This window comes from Symphalangus syndactylus, chromosome 2 (assembly GCF_028878055.3).
Source record: "Symphalangus syndactylus isolate Jambi chromosome 2, NHGRI_mSymSyn1-v2.1_pri, whole genome shotgun sequence".
Lineage (NCBI taxonomy): Eukaryota > Metazoa > Chordata > Mammalia > Primates > Hylobatidae > Symphalangus > Symphalangus syndactylus.
Window position 1 is genome coordinate 25,571,478 of NC_072424.2, and position 23,690 is coordinate 25,595,167.

Sequence of the window (23,690 nt, forward strand, 5' to 3'; positions counted from 1 at the left end):
ATGACTACCCTTGAGGTCACATAGCACAGTGGTTGTAGCATAGACTCTGGAGTCAGAATTCTGTGGGTTCAAATCCTGGCTCTGTTGCTTGGAAGCTCTGTGACTAAGTTACCTCTTAAGGGGGAAAAAAAGCTGTGTCAGTAACAGTGATTGGCTATAGTTATGTGTGTTCCAGATATTGCACAGGACATGATATTGTATGGGACATGCTTACACTAAAAAATCAAATTGAATGGATGTCCTGAATCTTACCTGGCAACTTTTTGTTTTTTGAGACAGAGTCTTGCTCTTGTTGCCCAGGCTGGAGTGCAATGGCGTGATCTCAGTTCACCGTAACCTCCTCCTCCTGGGTTCAAGAGATCCTCCTGCCTCAGCCTCCTGAGTAGCTGGGATTACAGGCATGTGCCACCATGCCCGGCTAATTTTTATTTTTTAGTACAGACAGGATTTCTCCATGTTGGTCAGGCTGGTCTCGAACTCCTGACTTCAGGTGGTCCGCCCACCTCAGCCTCCCAAAGTGCTGGGATTACAGGCATGAGCCAGCACGTCTGGCCTTATCTGGCAATCTTATATAGGAAGTACTTGGCACAGTGCCTGGCAGGTTAGAAATATCAAGAGATGAGAGGTGTCTCTATTGGAAATGGAGCTCTGAATGCCAGCTTGGTGGGTCTGCAGAGTGACACTTGCAAGGAGGACCAGATTGAGATGTTCTAGGCCACCAGAGTTGGTCTGAGCCTCAGTGGCTGTTTCTGAAGGCCAAGGAGAAGCCCAGAGCTGACTTTAGCTGGGGAAGAAGTGGAATCTGAAGGCAGAGCTTTGGTCTTCATCTCAGCTTTGGCCTCTGCTCTGGGTTTTGCAGTCCCCATGTAACCCTGGTGTCTGGTCTGTCTACAGAGCCTCCGGGGTACTCCTGAGGGACTGGGCCAGGCCCATCCAGTGCCTCCTTAGCCCCAGGAGGCCGGTGCTCTGCCATATTAACAGTTCCTGGCGGCCGCCTGGCCAGGAGGACAGCATGTCCCCAGGCCTTGGAGCACACAAAGTGATCTCTAAGTAGATGTTCCCGGAACATTCTGCTGCAGTCACACAGTGCAGGAGGGAAAGTGAAAAAACAACACACCAAAAATACTGGGCTCTGTACAAGGATGAGCAAAAGGGAAGGAAGAAAGGAAAACAGACCTGAAATGGAGGTTTACACCCAGTCACACTGGGCTTAAGGGCAAACCTACGAAGAGGATGGAGGTGGCCTTCGGAGCCTAAAGTCTTTCTACCATCATCTTGTCTGCCCTTACTAGAGAGCTGTTCATCCGAGACTCCAGCGCCTTCCAGGCCCTCTCTTCTAGACGCGGCAGCCCTTGGCAGTTCACACTCCCTGCAGAGATCTACCATCCAAGACCTTCCCAGCAGGTCCCAGGTGCCTGCAACAACGTGGGCAGGTTGTCTTAACCACTGACTGCCTCGGTTCTTCAATTGTTTAAGTTGGATAACACCATAGTACTACTCACTCAGTAAACTCACAGCTTTTCCTCAGTGTTGCCTAATAACATAGATGTTAAGACCACGGGTTTGTTTGTTTGTTTTGAGACAGAGTCTTACTCTGTCACCCAGGCTGGAGTGCAGTGGTGCGATCTCGGCTCATTACAACCTCCGCCTCCTGGGTTCAAGTGATTCTCCTGCCTCAGCCTCCCAAGTAGCTGGGACCACAAGCACGTGCCACCACGCCCGGCTAATTTTTGTATTTTTGGTAGAGACGGGGTTTCACCATGTTGGTCAGGCTGGTCTCAAACTCCTGACCTTGTGATCCGCCCACCTTGGCCTCCCAAAGTGCTGGGATTACAGGCAGGAGCCACTGCGCACAGGATTTTAAGATAGACCAAACGTTGCATTCTGGCTTTGCTGCTTACCTGCGCTTTGGAGCAAGTGTGCCGTCAACCTCTTTGTGCCTCAGTTTCCTTACCTGTAAAAAGGATCTGCTCACACCTCTGCTTCATTGGATTGTTGTAAGGGACCAGCTCACATATTCAGGTGTTGAGTTTCCTGGAGATGCCTCTGAGTTCCCTGGAGATGCGGTGCCCAACAGGCAAAGCGTGGTCTCATTCCTGGCCAGCACTCTGGCTCGTATGATGTACTGAGCACTTCCAGGGTACTAATAAGAAGCACAGGAGAAACAGATACAATTGACAATATTCTATGCCCTCCAGGGTTTTACAGTGTGGTTGGGAAGACAGACCATTAAATCATTAGAGAAAAAGATACAAATACTTTCCTGCAATTATGCTACAGAGTGGGTGGCTCCAAGTATAAATGCCTTGGACTGTCATGGAGGGAGGAAGAATAACAGGGAGGGTGCAGGAGGTGAGGCTGGGATGCTGGGAGAATGTGAGTGGGACAACTGGCTGACGAGGAGACCTTCAGCATGATGCTCCACCAGTGGCCCAAGGAGAAGCCCCCAGGCTACAAAGCGAGTCACCCTTACCTTGTTCTTTAGATTAACAATTTTTTATTTTTTCTTTTGAGACGGAGTCTCGCTGTGTCGCCAGGCTGGAGTGCAGTGGCATGATCACAACTCACTGCAACCTCCGCCTCCTGGGTTCAAGTGATTCTCCTGTCTCAGCCTCCCAAGTAGCTGGGACTTCAGGTGCATGCCTAGCTAATTTTTGTATTTTTAGTAGAGACGGGGTTTCACCATGTTGGCCAGGATGGTCTCGATCTCCTGACCTCGTGATCTGCCCGCCTTGGCCTCCCAAAGTGCTGGGATTACAGGCGTGAGCCACCGCACCCAGCCTAGATTAACATTTTTAAAAAAGATCCCAGTCCAAGTCATGTGCTTGCAGTAGTTATTGCTCCTTATCCATCAAGGACATTCCATTTCATCATTCAGATACCTGCACACAGCCCCAACAGCCTCTTTGCAGTGGATTGGAGAAGTCAGAACTATCTCTGCCTCCATTCATAGCACAGCCTTTGTGGGTGGACTCACCACAGGTGCCCCCAGGCCTGCTCCCTAAACCACCTGTTTATTCCTTAGGATCACAATCCTGTGTTACACTTGGTGAAGGGCACAAAGAAAAAGCAGACAGGGCCCGGCTGACAAGCTGCTTCTAGTCTAACCAGGGGACATAAAACTCAATTGTTGCTTCTCTTGGCTTCTAATAGTTCATCAGGGTGGTCCTGTGTGTGGTTAAATCCCTTCTTGGGGGCACTCAGGTGAAGTCTTGTGCCTTCTGGATGTTTCTATGATTGGAACAGCCCAGTATAGATCCCAATGGGATTTCTTTCATATGTATCATTTTTGGTGAATTCCCTAATAACCCAGTAAGAAAGGCAGAGAGATGTTACATAATTCCACACCCACCCCCCCGCCCTTTTTTTTTTTTTTTTTTGGCAAAGTCTCACTCTGTCGCCCAGGCTGGAATGCAGTGGTGCCATCTCAGCTCACTGCAACCTCTCCCTCCAAGGTTCAAGAGATTCCTGTGCCTCAGCCTCCTGAGTAGCTGGGATTACAGATGCATGCCACTACACCTGGTTATTTTTTTGTATTTTTAGTAGAGATGGGGTTTCACCATGTTGGCTAGGCTGGTCTCAAACTCCTGACCTCATGTGATCCACCTGCCTCAGCCTTTCAAAGTGCTGGGATTACAGGCAGGAACCACCGTGCCTGGCCCCAATGGGTTTTATTTCATGTGTATCATTTTTGGTGAATTCCCTAAAAACCCAGTGAAAAAGGCAGGGAGATATTACCTAATTCCCATTTAACAGATAGAAATCTGAGTTCCAGAGAAAGAAAATGACCTGCCCTGGGTGACTCTGCTGAAACTTGAACTTTCATTTCTTGACTGTAAATCAGCAACATTCTCAACATCATCATCTCACCTCCTATGTAGCTCCTTGAAGGCAGGGTGTGTTTCTACACATCTCTGTCTCTCTTGTATAACCTATATTTTATGAAGTGGTGTGCTGGTAAATGTTTAACAACCAGCTCTCTGAGGAAATAAATTTCTGATTTGTAGCAGTTGCCAATTTCAGTAGTGTAAATAGTCCCATCATGGCTGACTTCAAGCTACCAATGTGACATCGGCCACTTCAGAAATTCCTGAAAACTTGCTGGCCATGATAGCTCATACCTATAATCTCAGCACTTTGGGAGGCTGAGGTGGGCAGATCACTTGAGGCCAGGAGTTTGAGACCAGCCTGGCCAACATGGTGAAACCCTGTCTCTACTAAAAAATACAAAAATTAGCCAGGCATGGTGGTGCATGACTGTAATCCCAGCTACTCGGGAGGCTGAGGCATGAGACTCGCTTGAGCCCAGGAGGCAAGGGTTGCAGTGGGCTGAGAGTGTACCACTGCTCTCCAGCCTGGATGACAGAGGAAAACTGTCTCAAAAAATAAAAAATAAATTAAAAGGCTGGGCACAGTGGCTCACACCTGTAATCTCACTACTTTGGGAAGCTGAGGCAGGCGGATCACCTGAGGTCAGGAGTTCGAGAGCAGCCTGGCCAACATGGTGAAACCCCGTTTCTACTAAAAATACAAAAAAATTAGCCGGGTGTGGTGGCGTGCACCTGTAACCCCAGCTACTTGGGAGTCTAAGGCAGGAGAATCCCTTGACCCCGGGAGGTGGAGGTTGCAGTGAGCTGAGATCCCGCCATTGTACTCCAGCCTGGTTAACAGAGCAAGACTCTGTCTCTAATAATAATAATAATAATAACAAATAAATTTAAGAAAAAAATCCTGAAAACTTAATAATTGTTTCCTAGAAGCTAGTATGAGCTGGTTCCAGCATACTGCTATTTGTAGAGAACCTTACCTATAATGGGGCTCAGAGATATTTGATGCATTCAGTGGTTATGATGCTCCTCCTTCCATTCAAATTCAAATACTCTGGGGGTGGAAGAAGATGCTCCCAGTTTACCCTGAAGGATGGATGGGATCTCCAGGGCTTGGGATCATCTGGACCTGCAGCTCCCCTGAGATCAAGTAATGTCGCTGGTTGGAGGTCTATGGTGCTGACAGAGAAGGAGGGAAAAACAAATTTAGAGAGGAAGGAATGAAAGAATATGGGTGAAAAGAAGAGAAAAAGAGAGAGAAGACAGAAGTGAGGAAGGAAGGGAAGGAGGGAGACAGGGAGGAAGAGGAAAAGGAAGGAAAGGAGGGAGGGAGGGAAGAAGAAGGAAGGAAGGAAGGAAGAAGGAAGGAAGGAAGGAAAGAAAAAAAAGAAAGAAAGAAAAAGAAAGAAAGAAAGGTGGCTTATAAGATGAATACTGGTAGAGGGAGAGTCTCCTGTGACCACCTCTAGCAAGCACCTGCATTTCATTGTCTAGTGCATAGCAGGTGCTCAGTAAATATTGCTGGCCAAGGATCCAGTCATGCTCTGCTTCTGCTATTCCTGTGTCTGATCTTATCTCCCAATGAGATTCTTTTTTTTTTTAAATGGAGTCTTGCTATGTCGCCCAGGCTGGAGTGCAGTGGCATGATCTCAACCCACTGCAACCTCTGCCTCACGGGTTCAAGCAATTCTCCTGCCTCAGCCTCCCTAGTAGCTGGGATTACAGGTGCACACCACCATGCCTGGCTAATTTTTGTATTTTTAGTAGAGACAGGGGTTTCACTATGTTGCCCAGGCTGGTCTCGAACTCCTGACCTCAAGTGATCCACCTGCCTTGGCCTTCCAAAGTGCTGAGATTACAGGCGTGAGCCACCTGCCTGGCCCTATCTCCCAGTGAGATTCTAAGATCTTGGAAAGCAAAGACCATATCATTCATTTCTTACCCACAATGGAACTGCCTCTACTCGAAGGGGTTACTGATATTATTTAAATTATCATTACAATTTTGCAATTTAGAAAACAGGCTCAGCAAGATCAAGTAAATTGTTCACATTTACACAGCTATTAGGTGATGGGGCCAAGATTCAAACTCTCTGCTCTTTCATGCTACTTCTGAAAGGACCTGAAATCTTTCTGACAAATGAATAGTGTATTTGTCTTCTCACCTAGATGGAGACTTCCATTTCCTTTCTTTTCTATAGTAGCCATTTTTCATTTGTCATGGGAGCCCCAGTAAGAACCTAAGTACTGACGCAACCATGTAACGCATATTCTCCAAACCTTAGCCTTTGTGCACTGGCTACTAACCCATGGTGGTCATAAGATTATAAGACTTCATAAACACCCACCTCATTTTATACAGCACATAGTAGACATGGGCTCAGGGAGAGAACAGATGCACTTTTGGATTTTTCCACTGCAAGGATTATTACATATTCTCACTCATTAACAACCCTACGAGGCAGATGTTGCCAGCCCCCTTTTACCATTGGGAAAACTGAGGCTTATAGAGCTTAGCATTTGGGAGGATTTGGGAGCAGGTAGTTTATTCAGAAGGCGATCCCAGGAAGCACCAGTGAAGGAGTAGGGAAGGAAGAGACATTGCAGGTGCTGTTATGGACAACTGAGGCTTCATCCTGCTGGGGGCCTTCTGAGGAATCATTGCCTTGTGTCATCTCCTGTCCCCAAAGGGACGAGGAAGCTGAGATGCTTAGCCAAAAGCCTCTGGCCCTCTTTGGGGGATGCCTTCTCTGGAGGGGTTAAATCTAGGGCACTGTGCTTGCCCTGCTCAAGACTGAGCAAGATCTCTTTGGAACCAAGGTGAGACCCTGGGCACTTGAGGGTGGAGACTGTCAGCAGGCACAGGGAATGGCAGGTGACCTTGAAGGTGAGCCAGGGGAATATGGGGCGTGTTTGATCAAGGTCATACCTGCCCAGGGTCTTGCTGAGGGTAGAAGGAGCCAAATTGGGATTTGAATGTAGGTCTAGGCCTGGTGCGGTGGCTCACGCCTGTATTTCCAGCACTTTGGGAGGCCAAGGCAGGTGGATCGCTTGAGCCCAGCAGTTTGAGACCAGCCTGGGCAACATGGTAAAACACTGTCTCTACAAAAATACAAAAATTAGCCAAGCATGGTGGATCCTGCCTGTAGTCCCAGCTACTTGGGCGGCTGAGGTAGGAGGGTCACTGAAGCCTGGGAGGTTGAGGCTGCGGTAAACTGCAATCATGCTGCTGCACTCCAGTCTGGGTGACAGAGGGAGACCCCATTTCAAATAAAGAAATAAAAGCAAAACCAAAAACAAATGCTGGTGTGTTTAATGCCAAAACTCATTTTTCTTCCGTGACACCAATCACTTAAGCCCAGTGAAGGAGTTAAAGTCCACATACCAGCCAGGCACAGTGGCTCATGCCTCTATTCCTAGCACTTTGGGAGGCTGAGGTGGGTGGATCACCTGAGGTCAGGAGTTCGAGACCAGCCTGCCCAACATGGTGAAACCCCGTCTCCACTAAAAATACAAAAAAAAAAAAAAAATTAGCCAAGCAAGATGGTGGGTGTCTGTAATCCCACCTACTCGGGAGGCTGAGGCAAGAGAATTGCTTGAGCCCGGGAGGCAGAGGTTGCAGTGAGCCGAGATTGCACTATTGCACTCCAACCTGGAAGACAAGACCAAGATTCTGTCTCAAAAAAAAAAAAAAAAAAGTGTCCACAGACCTTGGAGGTGGACTGGGTGGGCTGGTGAGAAGAGTAGGGGTCAAAGATAGGTTGCCACCCAGGGTGGAGGCCTGTCTAGTCCTAACAAGGGCAAGAGGTGCTATCATTAGCATCTCCTGCACACTCAGGAGCATAGAAAAGCCCCTGTCCCAAATGTAATTACCAGTACTTAGAGTGTGAGTGGAGGCAGGATCTATGAGCAGCAAAATACACAAGGGACGCAAGAGTCACACTTCCCAGATTAAAGAATGACCGACAAGGTGTGGAATAGCCTGGGATTATATTAATGACACTAACCACCGCTTCCTCCACATTTTGAACTTTTCTGAAGCACCAAGCTGCATCTTTACATATCCCAGGGTCAGCCACATTTTCTGCAAAGGGCTAACAGGTAAATACCTTAGGCTTTGAGAGCCACAGGGGCTCTGCTACTCAGCTCCACTGTTGTAGCATGCAAACAGCCATGGACAATCAGTCATTCAAAGGGGGTGGCTGTTTTAAAAGCTTTATATAAAGAGACAAAAACAGGCACCTGCTAGATTTGGCCCACACGCCATAGTTTGCTGACCCCTGACATGTACTGTGTCTAACCCTGGCAACAACTCTCCCAAAGCAGTTTTGTTGACTCCATTTTATAGCTAAGTAAACTGGTTCAGAGAGGTTAAGTAACTTGTGTGAAGTCACACAGCAGGTAACTACCAAGCTGGAATGGAGACCCAGGTGTGATTCCCAAACTGATGCTACTTATGTCTTGACTTGGGATCAGCCTGATGACATACTTGTGCTTCTGTGAAGCCCTATGGGGGGATTCCAAACACCCAGGGTGACAGACCCCAGGCTTCTGCCTCCCTGCCTGGGGCTCCGGAAGAAAGCTAGAGGCCCTCTATTGCTGTCACCCAGATGCCACATCTCCTCAGGAAGGAGAGGTCCAGAGCCAAGCTCAGGCATGGCCAGCGTTACATGGCTGGAAGCCTGTCTTGGCATCAGCTGCCTGGCGCCCAGTTAAACTTTTGACTTCCCAAAATGGAGAAGTTGAAAGTTCTGCTGGGCACTTTTTTTTTAAGGAAACATTTTTTGTTGTTAATTATTTACCAGAAATGGGTCTGTTTCTCTTTCTCTCTTTCTCATTCTTCCCCGCTCCTAGAATTATCTTCCCTACAGATTCCCCCCACACAAAGAGTTAACACTGGGGTAAGAGGCATTTAATAGCTTCTCTTTCCAGACAAAGGAAAGCTAAAGTGTGGTTAGGGAGAGAACTGGGGGCTCTGGAAGCTTTTCCCTGGAGAAGTTGCTTCCTATTGGCCCGACCTAGCTACCTTGCATCTGATGTATAATTTAGCGATCCATTTCTTGCCACCCACCTAGCGTCGTCTGTTATCTGTGGGTATTTATCGACCCTTTCCCCAAGAAACTGCCTGGAATAGAGGTGGGGAAGCCTGACAATCCCATTGTCCGAGAGGTTAAACATTAAGCTGGGCTCAAAGTTTGCTCCCCACCCCCACCCCCTGCTGCCCTTAAATTCCCTTTGGCCACACCTCCTTGCCAGAGCGTGAGGTGCTAATGACCTGATTTACATCTGTGTAAATCCGAGCTACGGGCACTAATGAGGCCTGAAGTGGAGGTAGCGGACTGGGGTGGAAACACGGCTTACCCTACACAAGCCCTGTCAGAGACGCCCAAAACAGAACCCCAGGCCCAAACCTCACCTCCAGAGTCGAGGCAGCAGGGAAAGAGTTAAACAAGAGGCAAGTGACTCAACGCACTGCTGCCCTCCCCCTGGAAGCACCTTTCCCCAAGTCCCAGGGCGCAGGGGCTTAGCCCAGGACCATGCATAATTGATGACGTCAGCGAGGCCCGATTTCCCCAAGCTGGTCATGACAGTGAATATTCACCTCATCCTAGGCAAGGGCAGAGCACCCTAACCCGGGTCACCGAGCGTCCATCTCAGTCCAGCATTTTGGGGACAAAGGCTCCTACGGCAAGAGCTGGGTTGGAGGAGGGGCAGCCATGGGCAGCAGTACCCAAGTTGGTTTCAAGTCAAACTGATGGGGGGTCAGTTTCTTCTCCACAGCTTACTTACTTGCTCTGTGACCTTGGGAAAGTCACTGTCACTTCCTAAGCTGTTTATCTCTATCTGTAAGGTGAAGATGATAATAATTCTACCTCACTTGTAGAGTGTTGGGAAGATGACCTGAGCTAGCATATGTGAGTGCTTTGCATGGTGACTTTATCCATTGCTTTTCTTTTTTTTCTGAGATGGAGTTTCGCTCTTGACACCTAGGCTGAAGTGCAACCTCTGCCTCCCGGGTTCAAGTGATTCTCTTGCCTCAGCCTCCCAAGTAGCTGGGATCACAGGCATGCGCCACCATGCCTGGCTAATTTTTGTATTTTTAATAAAAAAGGGGTTTCTCCACGTTGGCTAGTCTGGTCTCGAACTCCTGACCTCAGGTGATCCACCCGCCTCAGCCTCCCAAAGTGTTGGTATTACAGACATGAGCCACCGTGCCTGGCCTTATCCGTTTATTTCTAAATGGATGGCCCTAAAGGGAAATCAGGATTGACAGATGGCAGGAAGACACAGGAATTTGGTAGAAAAGGAGCTAAAGAAGTTTTTAATTAAAAAAATTATTTGTATATATTAATGGGGTACAAGTGCAGGTTTGCTACATTGACATATTGCATTGTGGTGAAGTGAGTGCCTTCAGTACCTCCATCATGGGAGCAATGCACATTGCACCCACCAAGCAACCTCCTATCATCCATCCACTCCCACCCGCTCCACCTCTCTGAGTCCCCATTGGCCATCATTCCACACTCTTCTTCCATGGGTACACATTGTTTAGCTCCCATTTATGAGTGATAGCATGTGGTATTTGTCTGTGCCTGGCTTATTTCACTTAATGGGCCTCCAGTTCCATCCATTTTGCTGCAAAAGACAGGATTTCATTCCTTCTTTGTGGCTGAGTAGTATTCCACTGTGTGTGTGTGTATATATATATATATATATATATATATATGTGTGTGTGTATATATATATATATATATATGTATGTATATATATATGTATGTATGTATATATATATGTATGTATATATATATGTATGTATATATATATGTATGTATATATATGTATATATATATATACGTATGTGTATATGTATATACGTATGTATATATATACGTATGTGTATATGTATATACGTATGTATATATATACGTATATATACATATGTATGTATATACATATACATACGTATATATACATATATACGTATATATATACACATATGTATATATACATATATATATACACATACGTATATATACGTATATATACACATATATATATACACGTACGTGTATATATACGTATATATATACACGTACGTGTATATATACGTATATATATACACGTACGTGTATATATATATATATATATATATATAAAACGTTAAAAAAAATCTAGTCCTCTGTTGATGGACACTTACGTTGATTTTGTATCTTTCTTATTGTGAATAGTGCTGTGATAAACAGAAAAGTGCAGGTATCATTTTGATATGATTTCTTTTCCTTCAAGGAGATACCCAGTAGTGGGATTGCTGGATGGAATGGTTGTTCTTTTTTTAGTTCTTTGAGAAATCTCCATATTATTTTTCATAGAGGTTGTATTAATTTACATTCCCACTGTCAAGGTATAAATGTTCTCTTTTCTCTGCATCTTTGGCAACATCTGTTATTTTTTGTCTTCTTAATCATAGCCATTCTGATTGGTGTAAGATGATATCTCATTTTGGTTTTAATTTGCATTTGTCTGATGATTGGTGATGTTAAAATCGGAGAATTAAAAAAAGAGCCTCCAGATACAGGCCAGTGCAGAGTCTGGGGGCCATGCTTAGCTCTCCCATCTGGGGGATGCCCTTGGTTTAAACTCTCTGAGCTCAGTTTCTGCATCTGTAAAATGGGAGTGTGGGGGATGCTTACCCTCCTGCCCTGGAGGTTGGAGATGAGCTTCATGTGAGCTAAGGAGTGTGAATGAGCTTTGGAACCCACGATCCGTTCACGAGATGGTTAATTTTATGTGTGAATGTGACTGGGCTAAGGGATGCCCAGATAGCTTGTAAAACATTATTTGCAGGAGTGTCTGTGAAAGTGTTTCCAAAAAGCTTAGCTATTTGAATCAGTAGACTGAGTAAAGAAGATGGCATCATGTAATACATGGCCTGAATAGAACAAAAAGGCAGAGGAAGGGATTTCACTCTCTTCTTGAGCTGGGCCATCAATGCTTCTCCTGCCCTTGGACATTGGAACTCTTTGTTTTCGGACTTTCGGACTCAGACCAGGACTTACACATTAGCTGTCTGACTCTCAGACCTTTGGACTCAGACCAAATGACATCACCAGCTTTCCTGATTCTCTAGCTTGCAGACAGCAGATTGTGGGACTTCTTGACTTCCAAAATTGCATGCACCAAGTCCCACAATAAATCGCTTCCTCTATCTATCTATCAATCAATAAATCAATCAATCATCTCGCTAGCCATCCATTCATGTCTGTATCTCCTACTGGTTCTATTTCTCTGGAGAACCCTGACCAATAACACTTCAGAAATGCAAGGGATTGTTAAGGATGTCAAGGTATCATCCATTGCAGTGTGTTCCTGATAATAATGATGGCGGTGATGATACTAACAGCACAAACTCCAAGTTCTCAGGGTCAAGAACTGCTCCTTCTTTGTCACCCTCAACTCCTCCCCAAGACAAGCACAGGGAGGAGCTCAGGACATGATTCACACACACATTTGAACTAGTTTCGTGTAATGGATCAGCACCACCTGTATGGCTGCATACAAAGACAGACCAAAGCAAGGCAGATCTGCGCTGCCTTCCCAGGCAGAACTGTTCCTCCCCTGTGCGCCTCTGTTATTCCAGTCCCTCTGCTGACAGCCTGATTCCTTGTATGTGCTCAATAAATGTGGTTGGACGAATGAAGCATATTACTATTACCAGTTCAGTTCTCTGCTACACACTTTCATAGAACAATGTTCCTTTCCTCTGTAGAAAAATTATTATTTTTTTTTGGTCATTGTGATGATTTTTAAAATGGTCACCAATACTTTGATATTCCTTCCATGGAAAGGTGGGGTTTTGTCCCCTCCTCTTGGACCTGGGCAGACTAGTGACTGCTTTGACCAATTGGGTACGAGATATAAATGAAACCTTGTGACTCTGCCCCTCATTCTCTCGGTGCTCCCTTTCGAAATGTGTCCCCTGGGGACACAGCCACCAGGCTGTGAGAAGCTGGGGCCACCTGGGGAGGCCACATGCAGTGCTCCACTGCACAGTCCCAGCTTAGCCTGACCCTCCCCTCATCGCAGCCCAGATGCCACATGCATGAGTGACAAAGCTCCAGGTGACTCCAGTTGATCCCACTTGTCCTTATCACCCCTAAGTTGCACATCTTCCAGCCGATTCCCGAAACATGTGGAACAGAGACAAGCCATGCCCTCTGGGCCTGTCTGAGCTCTTGACCATAGACTCTGTGAGCATAATAAGGTGATGGTGCTTTTCCAGGAGGAAGCTGGGGGTGATCTGCTGTGGTAATTGGAATCTCCTTAGCTTGCATGTCTGCTACTGAACTGTCAGCTCTCTGAGGGCAGAGTGCAGGTCTGGTTTGCTCACTATTCCTTCAGGGATGGGACTAGGGTGGGGTCAACCAAGTGCCTATGGCACAGAAGTTAAAAAGGTACTCACTTTCAGGGCTGTGGGAGTTCAGGGTGAGTGCCTCAGAGCCAGTGCCTCCTTAGATGCAGTGCCTTAGGCGCCCTTCCTGCCTCACCCTCATTCTGGCCCCGATCCCTGGAGACCAGCAGAGTGCCTGGCCCATAGCAGGCACTCAATAAAGATTAAATGAATCAATTAGTGAAGGAATAAAAGAAACGGACCCTGAAATGATATCTTCCTTGAGGTGGTAACGAAAAGCAGCAGCACTAGACTTGGAATCAGAGGGAGATAAATTCAAATCTCAGTGTTGTGACTTCCTCACCGCGGAAACACGAGCAAGTTACTTAGCTTCTCAGAGCCTGTGGCATTAATACTGTCCCAGAGGGTTACTGTGAAGAGTAAGGGAAATAACATGTATGTAAAGTGCCTGGCATGTGTGGGGAATCAACACACGTCATTCCCCTTTGCCTCCCCACTCCCTTAAAGTAGGCAACCATTCAGCAATCTCACAAAACTCTGCTGGGTGCAACATTCCAGAGCCAGGGAGAGTCACAGTTTGGAAAATCCTGAGTTTGCCCCCATAGGGAGTTTGTTTTCATTTGCTTGCTTTTTTTTCTCCTTAGCAAAGAGGCAGTATATTATAGTAATTAGAATCACAGGAATCAGAGACAGCTAGGTTTGGGTTAAATCATAGCCCTCTGCCACTAACTTATTATATAATCAGCCTAAAGTCATTTAAACTGAACCTCAGTTTCCTCATGTAACAGCTGCAATTAAAAACACTAAAATCTGTGGCTAAATGCAATAGAAATTGAGTTCATGATCGTATTACAGCTCAACACAGGAGTATTCAGCAGGTGACCTCCTCTGGAAGGTAAGTCATGAACCCAAGCTCTTTGCATTTGGTGGCTCCCCCATCCTCTAGACCTCAAGGTCATTGGCTGGATCCTCTACATCTACTGGCAGAACAAGAGCGAGGAGCTTTGCAGGGGAGGTTTTTATGGGCCCGGGTTGGAAGTGGCACATGCTACTTCCCCTCAGATTCTACTGGGCAGAACCAGTCACATGGTTTCACCTAACCGCAAGGGAATCTGGGAAGTGTGCTCTAGCTGGCTGCTCAGGAAGAAAGGGACGATGCATAACAGTCCTTGCCGTATCTCATCTGTTAAATGAAGCAAATCCTGGAGATAACCAAGAGGGCTGTGGAGAGATATAAATTAGACAAAATGTGAGTATGCTAGTGCAGATCCTGTCCCAGAATAAGCGCTCAATAATGGCAGCTATTCAGTTCATCATCCACGTATGGGTCAGTACCATTGCTTATCTACTGTGGAGGACACTAGAACATGGAAGAAATACACCACCACAGTGTGCTACGGGGACTATGCTTCTTGAAGCTAAGATATCTGATTATCAACACACATTGAGCAGACACAGTGCTTCATAGGTTAGGGTCCATGGGAGATGCAAATGAACAAAAACTGATCCTTGGTCTCATAAAGCTTGTTCTTACTCAGTGAGGCTGATGGACTTGGCCCCAATGCCTATAACGCGAGTAAAATGTATTAAGCATCCAGAAGGAAATATGTCTAAATTTCAGCTAAAGGGATTAGGGAAGCCATTTGGAGAATGTGATATCTAAGTTACACCATGAAGGTTTCCAAAAGGTGAGATGGCAGGAAAAGGCTTTGTTAGGGAAGAGACCAATGAGAGAAAAACCATGGAGAGAAGATCCGAGACAGTTTGGGAAACGGCAAATAATTCAAATGGCAGCAACAGAGTGTGTGAGTATGGGGAGAAACAAAGTGGTTACAGGCCAGCAGGAACAGACATAGGCATGGAGATTTGCACGCTGTGATGAATGACACTGGCTTTATTCTGTGGGCAGTGGTGAGCCATGAAGAGTTTAGGGTTTCCAGCAGCATTATTTTGATCATGACACTGAGCAAACTTTCGCACAGCTATCAGAGTTGGGTAAGACAGGTACTGTATTTTTTGTTTTTTGTTTTTGAGATGGAGTCTCATTCTGTCGCCCAGGAAGGAGTGGCATGATCTTGGTTCATGCAACCTCCACCTCCTGGATTCAAGCGATTCTCCTGCCTCAGCCTCTCGAGTAGCTGGGATTACAGGCGTGCACCACCTCACCCGGCTAATTTTTGTATTTTTAGTACAGACAGGGTTTCCCCACGTTGGCCAGGCTGGTCTCAAACTCCCAACCTCAGGTGATCCACCTACCTCAGCCTCCCAAAGTGCTGGGATTACATGCGTGAGCCACTGCGCCTGGCCAGGTACGGTATTTTCATTTCACAGATGATGGAACTGAGACCAGAAACTGTCTAAGCAATATATATATTACAGAGTAAATAATTTTAGCTACAAAATCAGTGGGTTGGACTAGAAACTTTAATTTCCCCCTTTGTATCAGTTAGGTTTTTATTCCACAATGCTGCATAACAAAAGGCTCCTAAGTCTCAGTGGCATACAACACAAATGCATACATTTCCAGCTCGTGGTTCTATGAGCTGGCCGAGGCAGCACTGTCTTAGGGTATGGATTGACTGGGCTTCATTTCAGACAGTAGGGCAGGTCGAGGTTTTCTCCCTGTGTCTCTTATCTTCCTTTAGTGGTTTCTTAGGGCATGCTCTTTTCATGGCATATGGCAGAAAGAAAAGACAGCAAGCCAAATGCACAAACCCATTTCTGTCCTAAAAAAAAAATTACAGTACCCGTCTTACCCAATTCTCTGATAGCTGTGCGAAAGTTTGTTCAATGTCATAATCACAATAATGCTGGATTATTGTGGAATATACTGGAAACCCTAAACTGTTCACGGCTCACCATTGCCCACAGAATAAAGCCAGCGTCACTCATCACAGCATGCATATTTCCATGTCTATGTCTGTCTGTTCCTGCTGGCCCACAACTCCTGTCATGTCTGCATGGCCACGTCAGCGGCCAAGCCCAATGTTTAGGGACAGAGAAGTACTGTGCCCTAGTGAAGCCATGAGAGGGGGATTATAATGCTATAGAAGGAAGGATTGGGATGATAATCTCATTGACCACACTCCTATTGTTAATGCTCAATGATCCTAAGTGGGAGAGCCCGTTACTCCAGCACGTTACTCTGGAGTTGGCAGAAGTAGTAGAAGTGATACAGAATGAATTGCTGTATATAAGCAGATATATGGCAGAATCCCAGCATATAAAAATTTAAGTTATAAGAAACTCAGCTACATGGCCACACACACACAGAGAACAATTGAAATGGTGTAGCACCTGGCATTTCCCTGGGAAAGCCTGTGTTCTGGAAGGGCCTCCCATAGGATGCACATCTCACCTATGGCTCCTACACTGAGGGTGGGAGCCAGCATTTTGTGGCCTTCACACACACAGGCTCAACTGAAGAAATAGCAACCGTTTCCCTTGAGAAAAAAGGGAAAAATAGGTTGTGCTGGATTTGTTGCAATATGGCAGTACCACACACTTTAAGGATGATTTCGGGATTTTCAGGATGACTAGACCACTGTGGAAGGCTTGTCGTGTGATGGGGTCGGGGTATAAGTTGGCAGCTAATCGCAAAAAAATCAGTTAAAATGGAGAAACTTTATAAAACAATTCATATGCATATACTCTAAGTGCTTTTAAAAATTTAAACGTGGTGGCTGGGCATGGTGGTTTATGCCTGTAATCCTAGCACTTTGGGAGGCTGAGGCAAGCAGATCACTTGAAGCCGGGCATTCAAGACCAGCCTGGCCAACATGGTGAAACCCTGTCTCTACTAAAAATACAAAAATTAGCCGGGCATGGTGACATGCCTGTAATCCCAACCACCTGGGGAGGCTGAGGCACAAGAATCACTTGAACCCATGAGGCAGAGGTTGCAGTGAGCTGAGATCATGCCACTGCACTCCAGTCCAGGAGACAGAGTGAGACTCCATCTACAAAAACAAAATGAAACAAACAAAATTTAAACATAGTAAGTATACATTTTCTTTACCAATCTTTTGATGTGGAACCAAGGCTTTTCTTTTTTTCTTTTTTTTTTTTTTTTTTTTTTTTTTTTTTTTTTTTTTTGAAAAGGAGTCTTGCTCTTTCAACCAGGCTGGAGTGCAGTGGCGCGATCTCGGCTCACTGCAGGCTCCGCCCCCTGGGGCTCACGCCATTCTCCTGCCTCAGCCTCCCGCGTAGCTGGGACTACAGGCGCCCGCCACCTCGCCCGGCTAATTTTTTGTATTTTTAGTAGAGACGGGGTTTCACCGTGTTAGCCAGGATGGTCTCGATCTCCTGACCTCGTAATCCGCCCACCCCGGCTCCAAAGAGCAAACCCATTCTTAAAGGAATGGGTTTGCTCTTTGGAGTTCTGGCTTCTCTTTCTTGCCTAAGCCAAATGCACATCATTTACAATTTCCAGTTGTGGTTTTCTTAAGGTGAAGCCAGATCTTAAGGACACCTGGAGAACAATCAGATTGCAAGCCTCTTTGAGGAGTTTTATGTTTCTTCTCCAATCTTTTATTCTGTCTCACGTGCACTTAATATTTTTCCTATCAACTTTATGGAGGAATAATTTACATATAATAAACTGCATCTAGTTACAACACATAATTCAATGTCTTTTAACAGTTGGATACAGTCTTATACAGCTGTGAAACACAATCAAGCTACAATGCATTTCTATTACCCCCAAACAATTCCTTAATTTTAAGGATTTTTTTTTTTTTTTTAGCAACCTGCCTTTATAATTCCAAAGTATGCCTTTAGTTTTCATAGATATCACTATGCTCTCTTTGCTTCTTCCTATTTCATTGGCTGCCATACTTTTCTGTTAAATTAGTTCATTGCAATGTTGTGGTGTAAGCAGGTTTGGGCACAAATCTGGTGGGCTCATGGTAAGCATTAAACTCAGCTGGGGAAGCAGAGGTGCACGGAAATACTAGAGAGTATGAAATGCACCAATCCTGAGCATTCAGATGACTATGGACACGCATCCCCTAGGATGTTTTACAGAGGCCCAGAAGAGCAGCCAATGGATCAGAGTTAGTTAGTAGGGGCTGATTAGGGAGTCTGTACTCAGGGCTGCCACATACCATTGTCCAGTCTGTGCACTGCACAAACTGCTGCCTAAGGGGACAAATGGCAATTAAATTCCTGCTAGAACTACTCTTTCCAAGCCCTGTGCTCTGCTGCAGTCTTCTGTCTAGAAGAGATACCTTTTTCTAATTTGTCTATCCAAAGGCAGTACCTTTTTCCAATTTGTGCCAAAGCCCTGTAGAGACTAGTAGCAGTTCCACGTTACTCCATCTGTGATGTTGACCTTAACACCGGTTTTAATACCCAGCCAGCAAATAAGACGAGGCTACACTGAATCATCATGGTGAACCTCCATGAACTCAATGCCCGTGTATTGACACGGGGCACCTCGACATCACTCAATGTCCTCACAGTGACCCATTGAAAATCCCAAGGATTGTTTAGGCTCAGGGAGCTATTCCTTTTGAGTAGGTTGTCACTTTCCCCAGTCCAGGCCAGTACACTGCTTGATTTGGAGGACTCTCTGAAACCCTGACTTCCTTTTGATGGATGCTGCAAGCTCTGCAGTAAAGCCCTGCAGTCTCCCCAGTTAAATGTGATGGATGCTGGAGATCTGCAGGGCTCAGCACCAGGTCACATCTCCTCATCACAGCCCCACTGTCTTTTTTAGAGACAGGGTCTCACTCTGTTGCCCAGGCTGGAGTGCAGTGGTAAAATCACAGCTCATTGTAACCTCAAACTCCTGGGCTCAAGCGATCTTCTCATCTCAGCTTCCAGAATAGCTAGGACTACAGGTAGCTGCACACCACCCCTCCTCGTTCAATTTTTTTTGGAGACAGTCTTGCTATGTTGCCTGTGGTGGTCTCAAGCTCTTGGCCTCAGGCGATCCTCCCACCAGAGCCTCCCAAGGTGCTGGAATTACAGGTGTGAGCCACTACATCAGGCCCCCCCATCGTCTTGATAGAAGGGCTGCACTCTCTTATGGGGGCTCGTCCTTTTCCTGCTCCTGAACCTCATCGTGTTGCCTACCTTTCTCATTGGTATTGTGGAGAAGAGCAGAAGAAGGGCCAAAAATGTGGCCTCAATTGCCTGCATTAGCTAGAATTTTTTCAGTTAAGTGATACAAACCCAATTCTTATTGCCTTATGCAGAAAAGGGGACATAATGATTGGCTCAGGTAATTGAGAGTCCCATTGTATACTTCAGGCACAGCTGTATCCAGGAGTTCAAGTGATGCTAGCAGGACTAGCATCCTAGTACTGCTTTTTTTTTGGATTGGACTGAAACTTTAAACTTTTTTTGTAAAGTGCAGAAAAACGAAAGGTGAAATCTTGTAAGAAAAGAGATGATTAACAAAAGAAAGGTAATTTGCCTTTCGATTTCTCAGAGAAGGTAGCAGTTGCGTGTTTCAAATGGCAGAGCTGATCTTTCCTGCTGATGCCAGTCTGTAACAGAGTAAGATATTTGGTTGCCATAAATGCAATTAACAATCCCAATTAATGTGTGTGTTTGGGTGGATTGAAGAGCTTAAACTGGGCCAGGTGCAGTGGCCCAGTGGCCTGTGAAGAGAACCCACTTCTCTTCATGCCTCGGTTGTACTTTCCTCTGAATTGCTTCTTCTCAGGCAGGCTCTCTGCCTGGTGGCAAAGAGACCACCAGCAGTAGAAGGCTTGTACCCTTCTTGCTTAAAAACCCAGTGGGAAATCATACCATCTTTTCTGGTGACTGAAAAATAAATGGTGAGAGGAATCTGATTGGCCAAATTAGGTATTGTGCCTGCTGCGGTAGGGTCAGACCCATCCGAACGGCATGGACCCAATGGGATTATTATAGAATGGGGGACAGATTGTCCCTAAAGGAATGCTGTCAGAGTAGAAATAATTTTCAGTGACTTCACAGCACTTGTCCACAGCACATGGACACACACACACACACACACACACTATTTGACCAAGAGCAAGAGAGCACAGTTTAAACTCTTTTTTTTTTTTTTTGAGACAGGATCTTGCTGTCACCCAGGCTGGAGGGCAGTGGCTCAACCTTGACTCACTGCAGCCTTGACCTCTTGGGCTAAAGTCATCCTGCCACCTCAGCCTCTGGTGTAGCTGGGACTAGAGATGTGCCATTGCACCCAGCAAATTTTTGTATTTTTTTTTTTGTAGAGACAAGTTCTGTGTTTCCCAGGCTGGCCCCAAGCTCCTAGGCTCAAGCAATCCGCCCATCTCGGCCTCCCAATGTGCTGGGATTACAGATGTGAACCATTGCACCTGGCCCAGTTTAAGCTCTTCAATCCACCCAAACACACACATTAATTGGGATTGTTAATTGCATTTACTGCAACCAAATATCTTACTCTGTTACAGACTGGCATTAGCAGGAAAGATCAGCTCTGCCATTTGAAACACCCAACTGCTACCTTCTCTGAGAAATCAAAAGGCAAATTACCTTGCTTTTGTTAATCATCTCTTTTCTTACAAGATTTCACCTTTTGTTTTTCTGCACTTTACAAGGAGAAGGTGTGTTTTTATGCTCTGTGTAGATCTTGGCAGTTAACAGAACCCTTTGATTTTTAAGTAAGAGTGAGTCCTGCGTGTGCAGAGAAGGCTCCAATAGGCTGGGGACGGTACCTTTAGGTTCATGCCTTCCCCCAGCGCTGGATCGGAAGGATTGGACTGAAACTTTAAACATTTTGAGCAATACCTAGAATATGTATAATTTATAAGCCACACACCGTTGGCTGTCAAATAGGCGATTGATCTGACTCGGATCTTGTTAATTATCTTCCACATACATTACGCCTTAACAGATCTTCAGTATACTGTGTATCAATATTAATAAGATTATAAAACACTATTGATAATTAGGAACAGAAAGAGACCAGGCCTTTGATTCTGGCTGTTACAAATGCCCCTGCCTCTCTCCAGATTAGAAAGCGGCCCCTTTACGTTTAATAATATCAGATCAGAACATCCATGTCCTAAAGTGGGTTATTAGGAGACAGCTAAGATTTGCACCAGGATGCAAGGGGCTATTTGAAAATGAATATGAGAGCGGCGCTGATGTGCAAGAGATTTGTGTTTCTTGTCCACAGGAGGCCTGCTGGGGTGGGCGGGGCTTAAGAGGGAGCTGTGCCCACTTTGATCAGCCAAATTCCTCATTTTCTTTGTCCAGGCAAATCAGATCAATTTGGTTTTGCAGGATATTCACCAGGCTGGCATTTTATCTTGATTTCCTCAATTGGATGAAAGGTGCCCCTTTGGGAAGACAGAGGAAGGGTCTGGTGAGATGCAAGGCGGATTTCAAGCCCGTCTCATTTTGGATGGCACTTTATTTTCTATTTTTCCTCTTTGGAAGAGCCTCGTCTTTCATGTTTTTGTTGGGTTCACAAACTCATTAACATCAAACAGGCAGATCTGCCACTAACTAGGAAAACGCAAGCAATTTCGCATATAAATAGAAAGCCTTGAAGCTTGGGGCTGGGGCCAGGCCTCCTCACCTGGCTGAGGAGGGGGCAGAGGAGGAGAAGGAGGAGGAGGGGAGGGAGCAAAAAGACACACTAAGGACCTTTCAAAGGCCAGTCTTAATGTGTTTGAGCAGAGATCAGTGGCTTCTAGGTCTGGGTGTGCACAAGAATTACTAGGGGATGTTTATCAATCATATTTGTATTTGATACAAATTCAAAGGCATTCTGTGTGTTTAGTAAACTTCCTTCAGTGGTTCTAAAACTAAATCCGACTTTTAGTCCATCTAGTTTTAACATTTATGATTCTTTCAGTTGCAAATGATCAGAACCTCTAACCAAACTGTTTTAATAAAGAATGGCAAACTGCTGGGTCTTGTCACTGTCCAGGAGATCCAGGAGATATCTGGCTTCTGATGGAGTGAGAGCCGCAGCTGAGACCATAGTTCCATTTCTTAGCTCCCGTTGTCTGGCTTAGCCTCAGGCTGACTCTATCAACAGGCTGCCATAGCTCCCTACTTCATTCCCTCCATCACTGGGGAAGATAGCATACCTCTTCCATAAACTTTCATGGAGGAGATGAGCTTCTCTTTCCTAGAAGGTGCTAGAAGCTGGCTGTCGCGTCTCTGACTCTGGGTTGTTACCTGCAGATACCTGAACCAGACATTATAGTTGGGGACAGGTGAAACGTATCGGCTTAAAGACCTGGAGCTGTGGGTGAATTCAACTTACCCTAACTATACAGTCACAGTGGAGGAGAGAAGCATTCCAAACTTTAGACCTGCTTCCCAGAAGGAGGGAAAATGGAGCATGGAAAGCAAAGCACAGAGTTCTACCATCCACATCTTCCAAGTGACATTGGCATGCCCTGCAAAAGCCCTTGTATCTGGTCTGCTTGAATACTTACAGTCTCAGAGAGCTCACTGCTTGCCCCCTCAGTCTCTTTAATCTCCAAACAATGTCCCAGAATAAGCCATTTGGGGTTCCATCTTAAAGATGGTTGAGACATCATTAAAAATGTTCCTTCCTCCACATATCAACTTTAGGCATTCAGCACTTGGTACCTGGCTGTCATCATTACATCCTCTGATAACCCCATCTGGGCATACTCATTTATTAGGAGCCACAGAAAGAAGGTGTGTGTCTCTACATGTTCTGTGAATTTGTCCTTGTGGGCAAGTCTTAAGGACCACTTGTGACCACCATAGTCAAGCAACAATCTTTCAGCAATCAAAGTGACTCACATTAAGTAATAATAAGCAACCTGTCGTGTCCTAGCCTCAGAGATATGTTTATTTATTATTTGTTTTCTCCCCTAAAAAGATTTAAGGTGATTTAAAGAAATACAAATATGATTGAGGAAATAAAACACAGATAATGACATGGGCACAAGAGAGAAATAGGATACAATAATAAGAGAATGTAGTAGCAACATTTGCATGTTGTACGAACTGGCAGTATTACTGAAGGTAGTCTTAAATTTGAATTTCTTGGTGTATTAGTCTGTTCTTACATTGCTAATAAAGACATACCCAAGACTCGGTAATTTATAAAAGAAAGAGGCTTAATTGACTCACAGTTCCACATGGCTGGGGAGGCCTCACAATTACGGTGGAAGGTGAATGCGGAGCAAAGTCGCATCTTACGTGGTGGCAGGCAAGAGAGCTTATTTAGGGGGAACTCCCACTTATAAAACCATCAGATCTCGTGAGACTTATTCACTATCACAAGAACAGTATGAGAGAAACCGCCCCCAGGAGTCAATGATCTCCACCTGGCCCCACCCTTGACACGTGGGGATTATTACAATTCAAGGTAAGATTTGGATGGGGACACAGCCAAACTATATCACCTGGTAATCAAAGCAAAGCGGCAACCATGCTAAGTTACAAAATTTGCATTGTCACGAAGAAGTATCAGTTAAGCACTTAGGTGGCACAAGACTA

At 45.5% G+C, this 23,690-nt stretch overlaps 1 protein-coding gene across 2 annotated transcripts in view; it reads right to left on the bottom strand.

Moving 5' to 3' along the window:
* Positions 1–1,863: 1,863 nt before the first annotated feature.
* The window catches only part of VTI1A (vesicle transport through interaction with t-SNAREs 1A), a 464,064-nt gene continuing 442,237 nt past the window's right edge, over positions 1,864–23,690 (bottom strand). The window contains exon 9 of one of the 2 annotated variants that reach the window (XM_055249130.2): positions 1,864–2,143. In XM_055249130.2, the coding sequence (XP_055105105.2) occupies positions 2,011–2,143 (133 nt within the window). In that variant the 3' untranslated portion in view covers positions 1,864–2,010. The remainder of the gene's footprint in view (positions 2,144–23,690) is intronic. The other variant, XM_055249139.2, reaches the window with a different exon arrangement.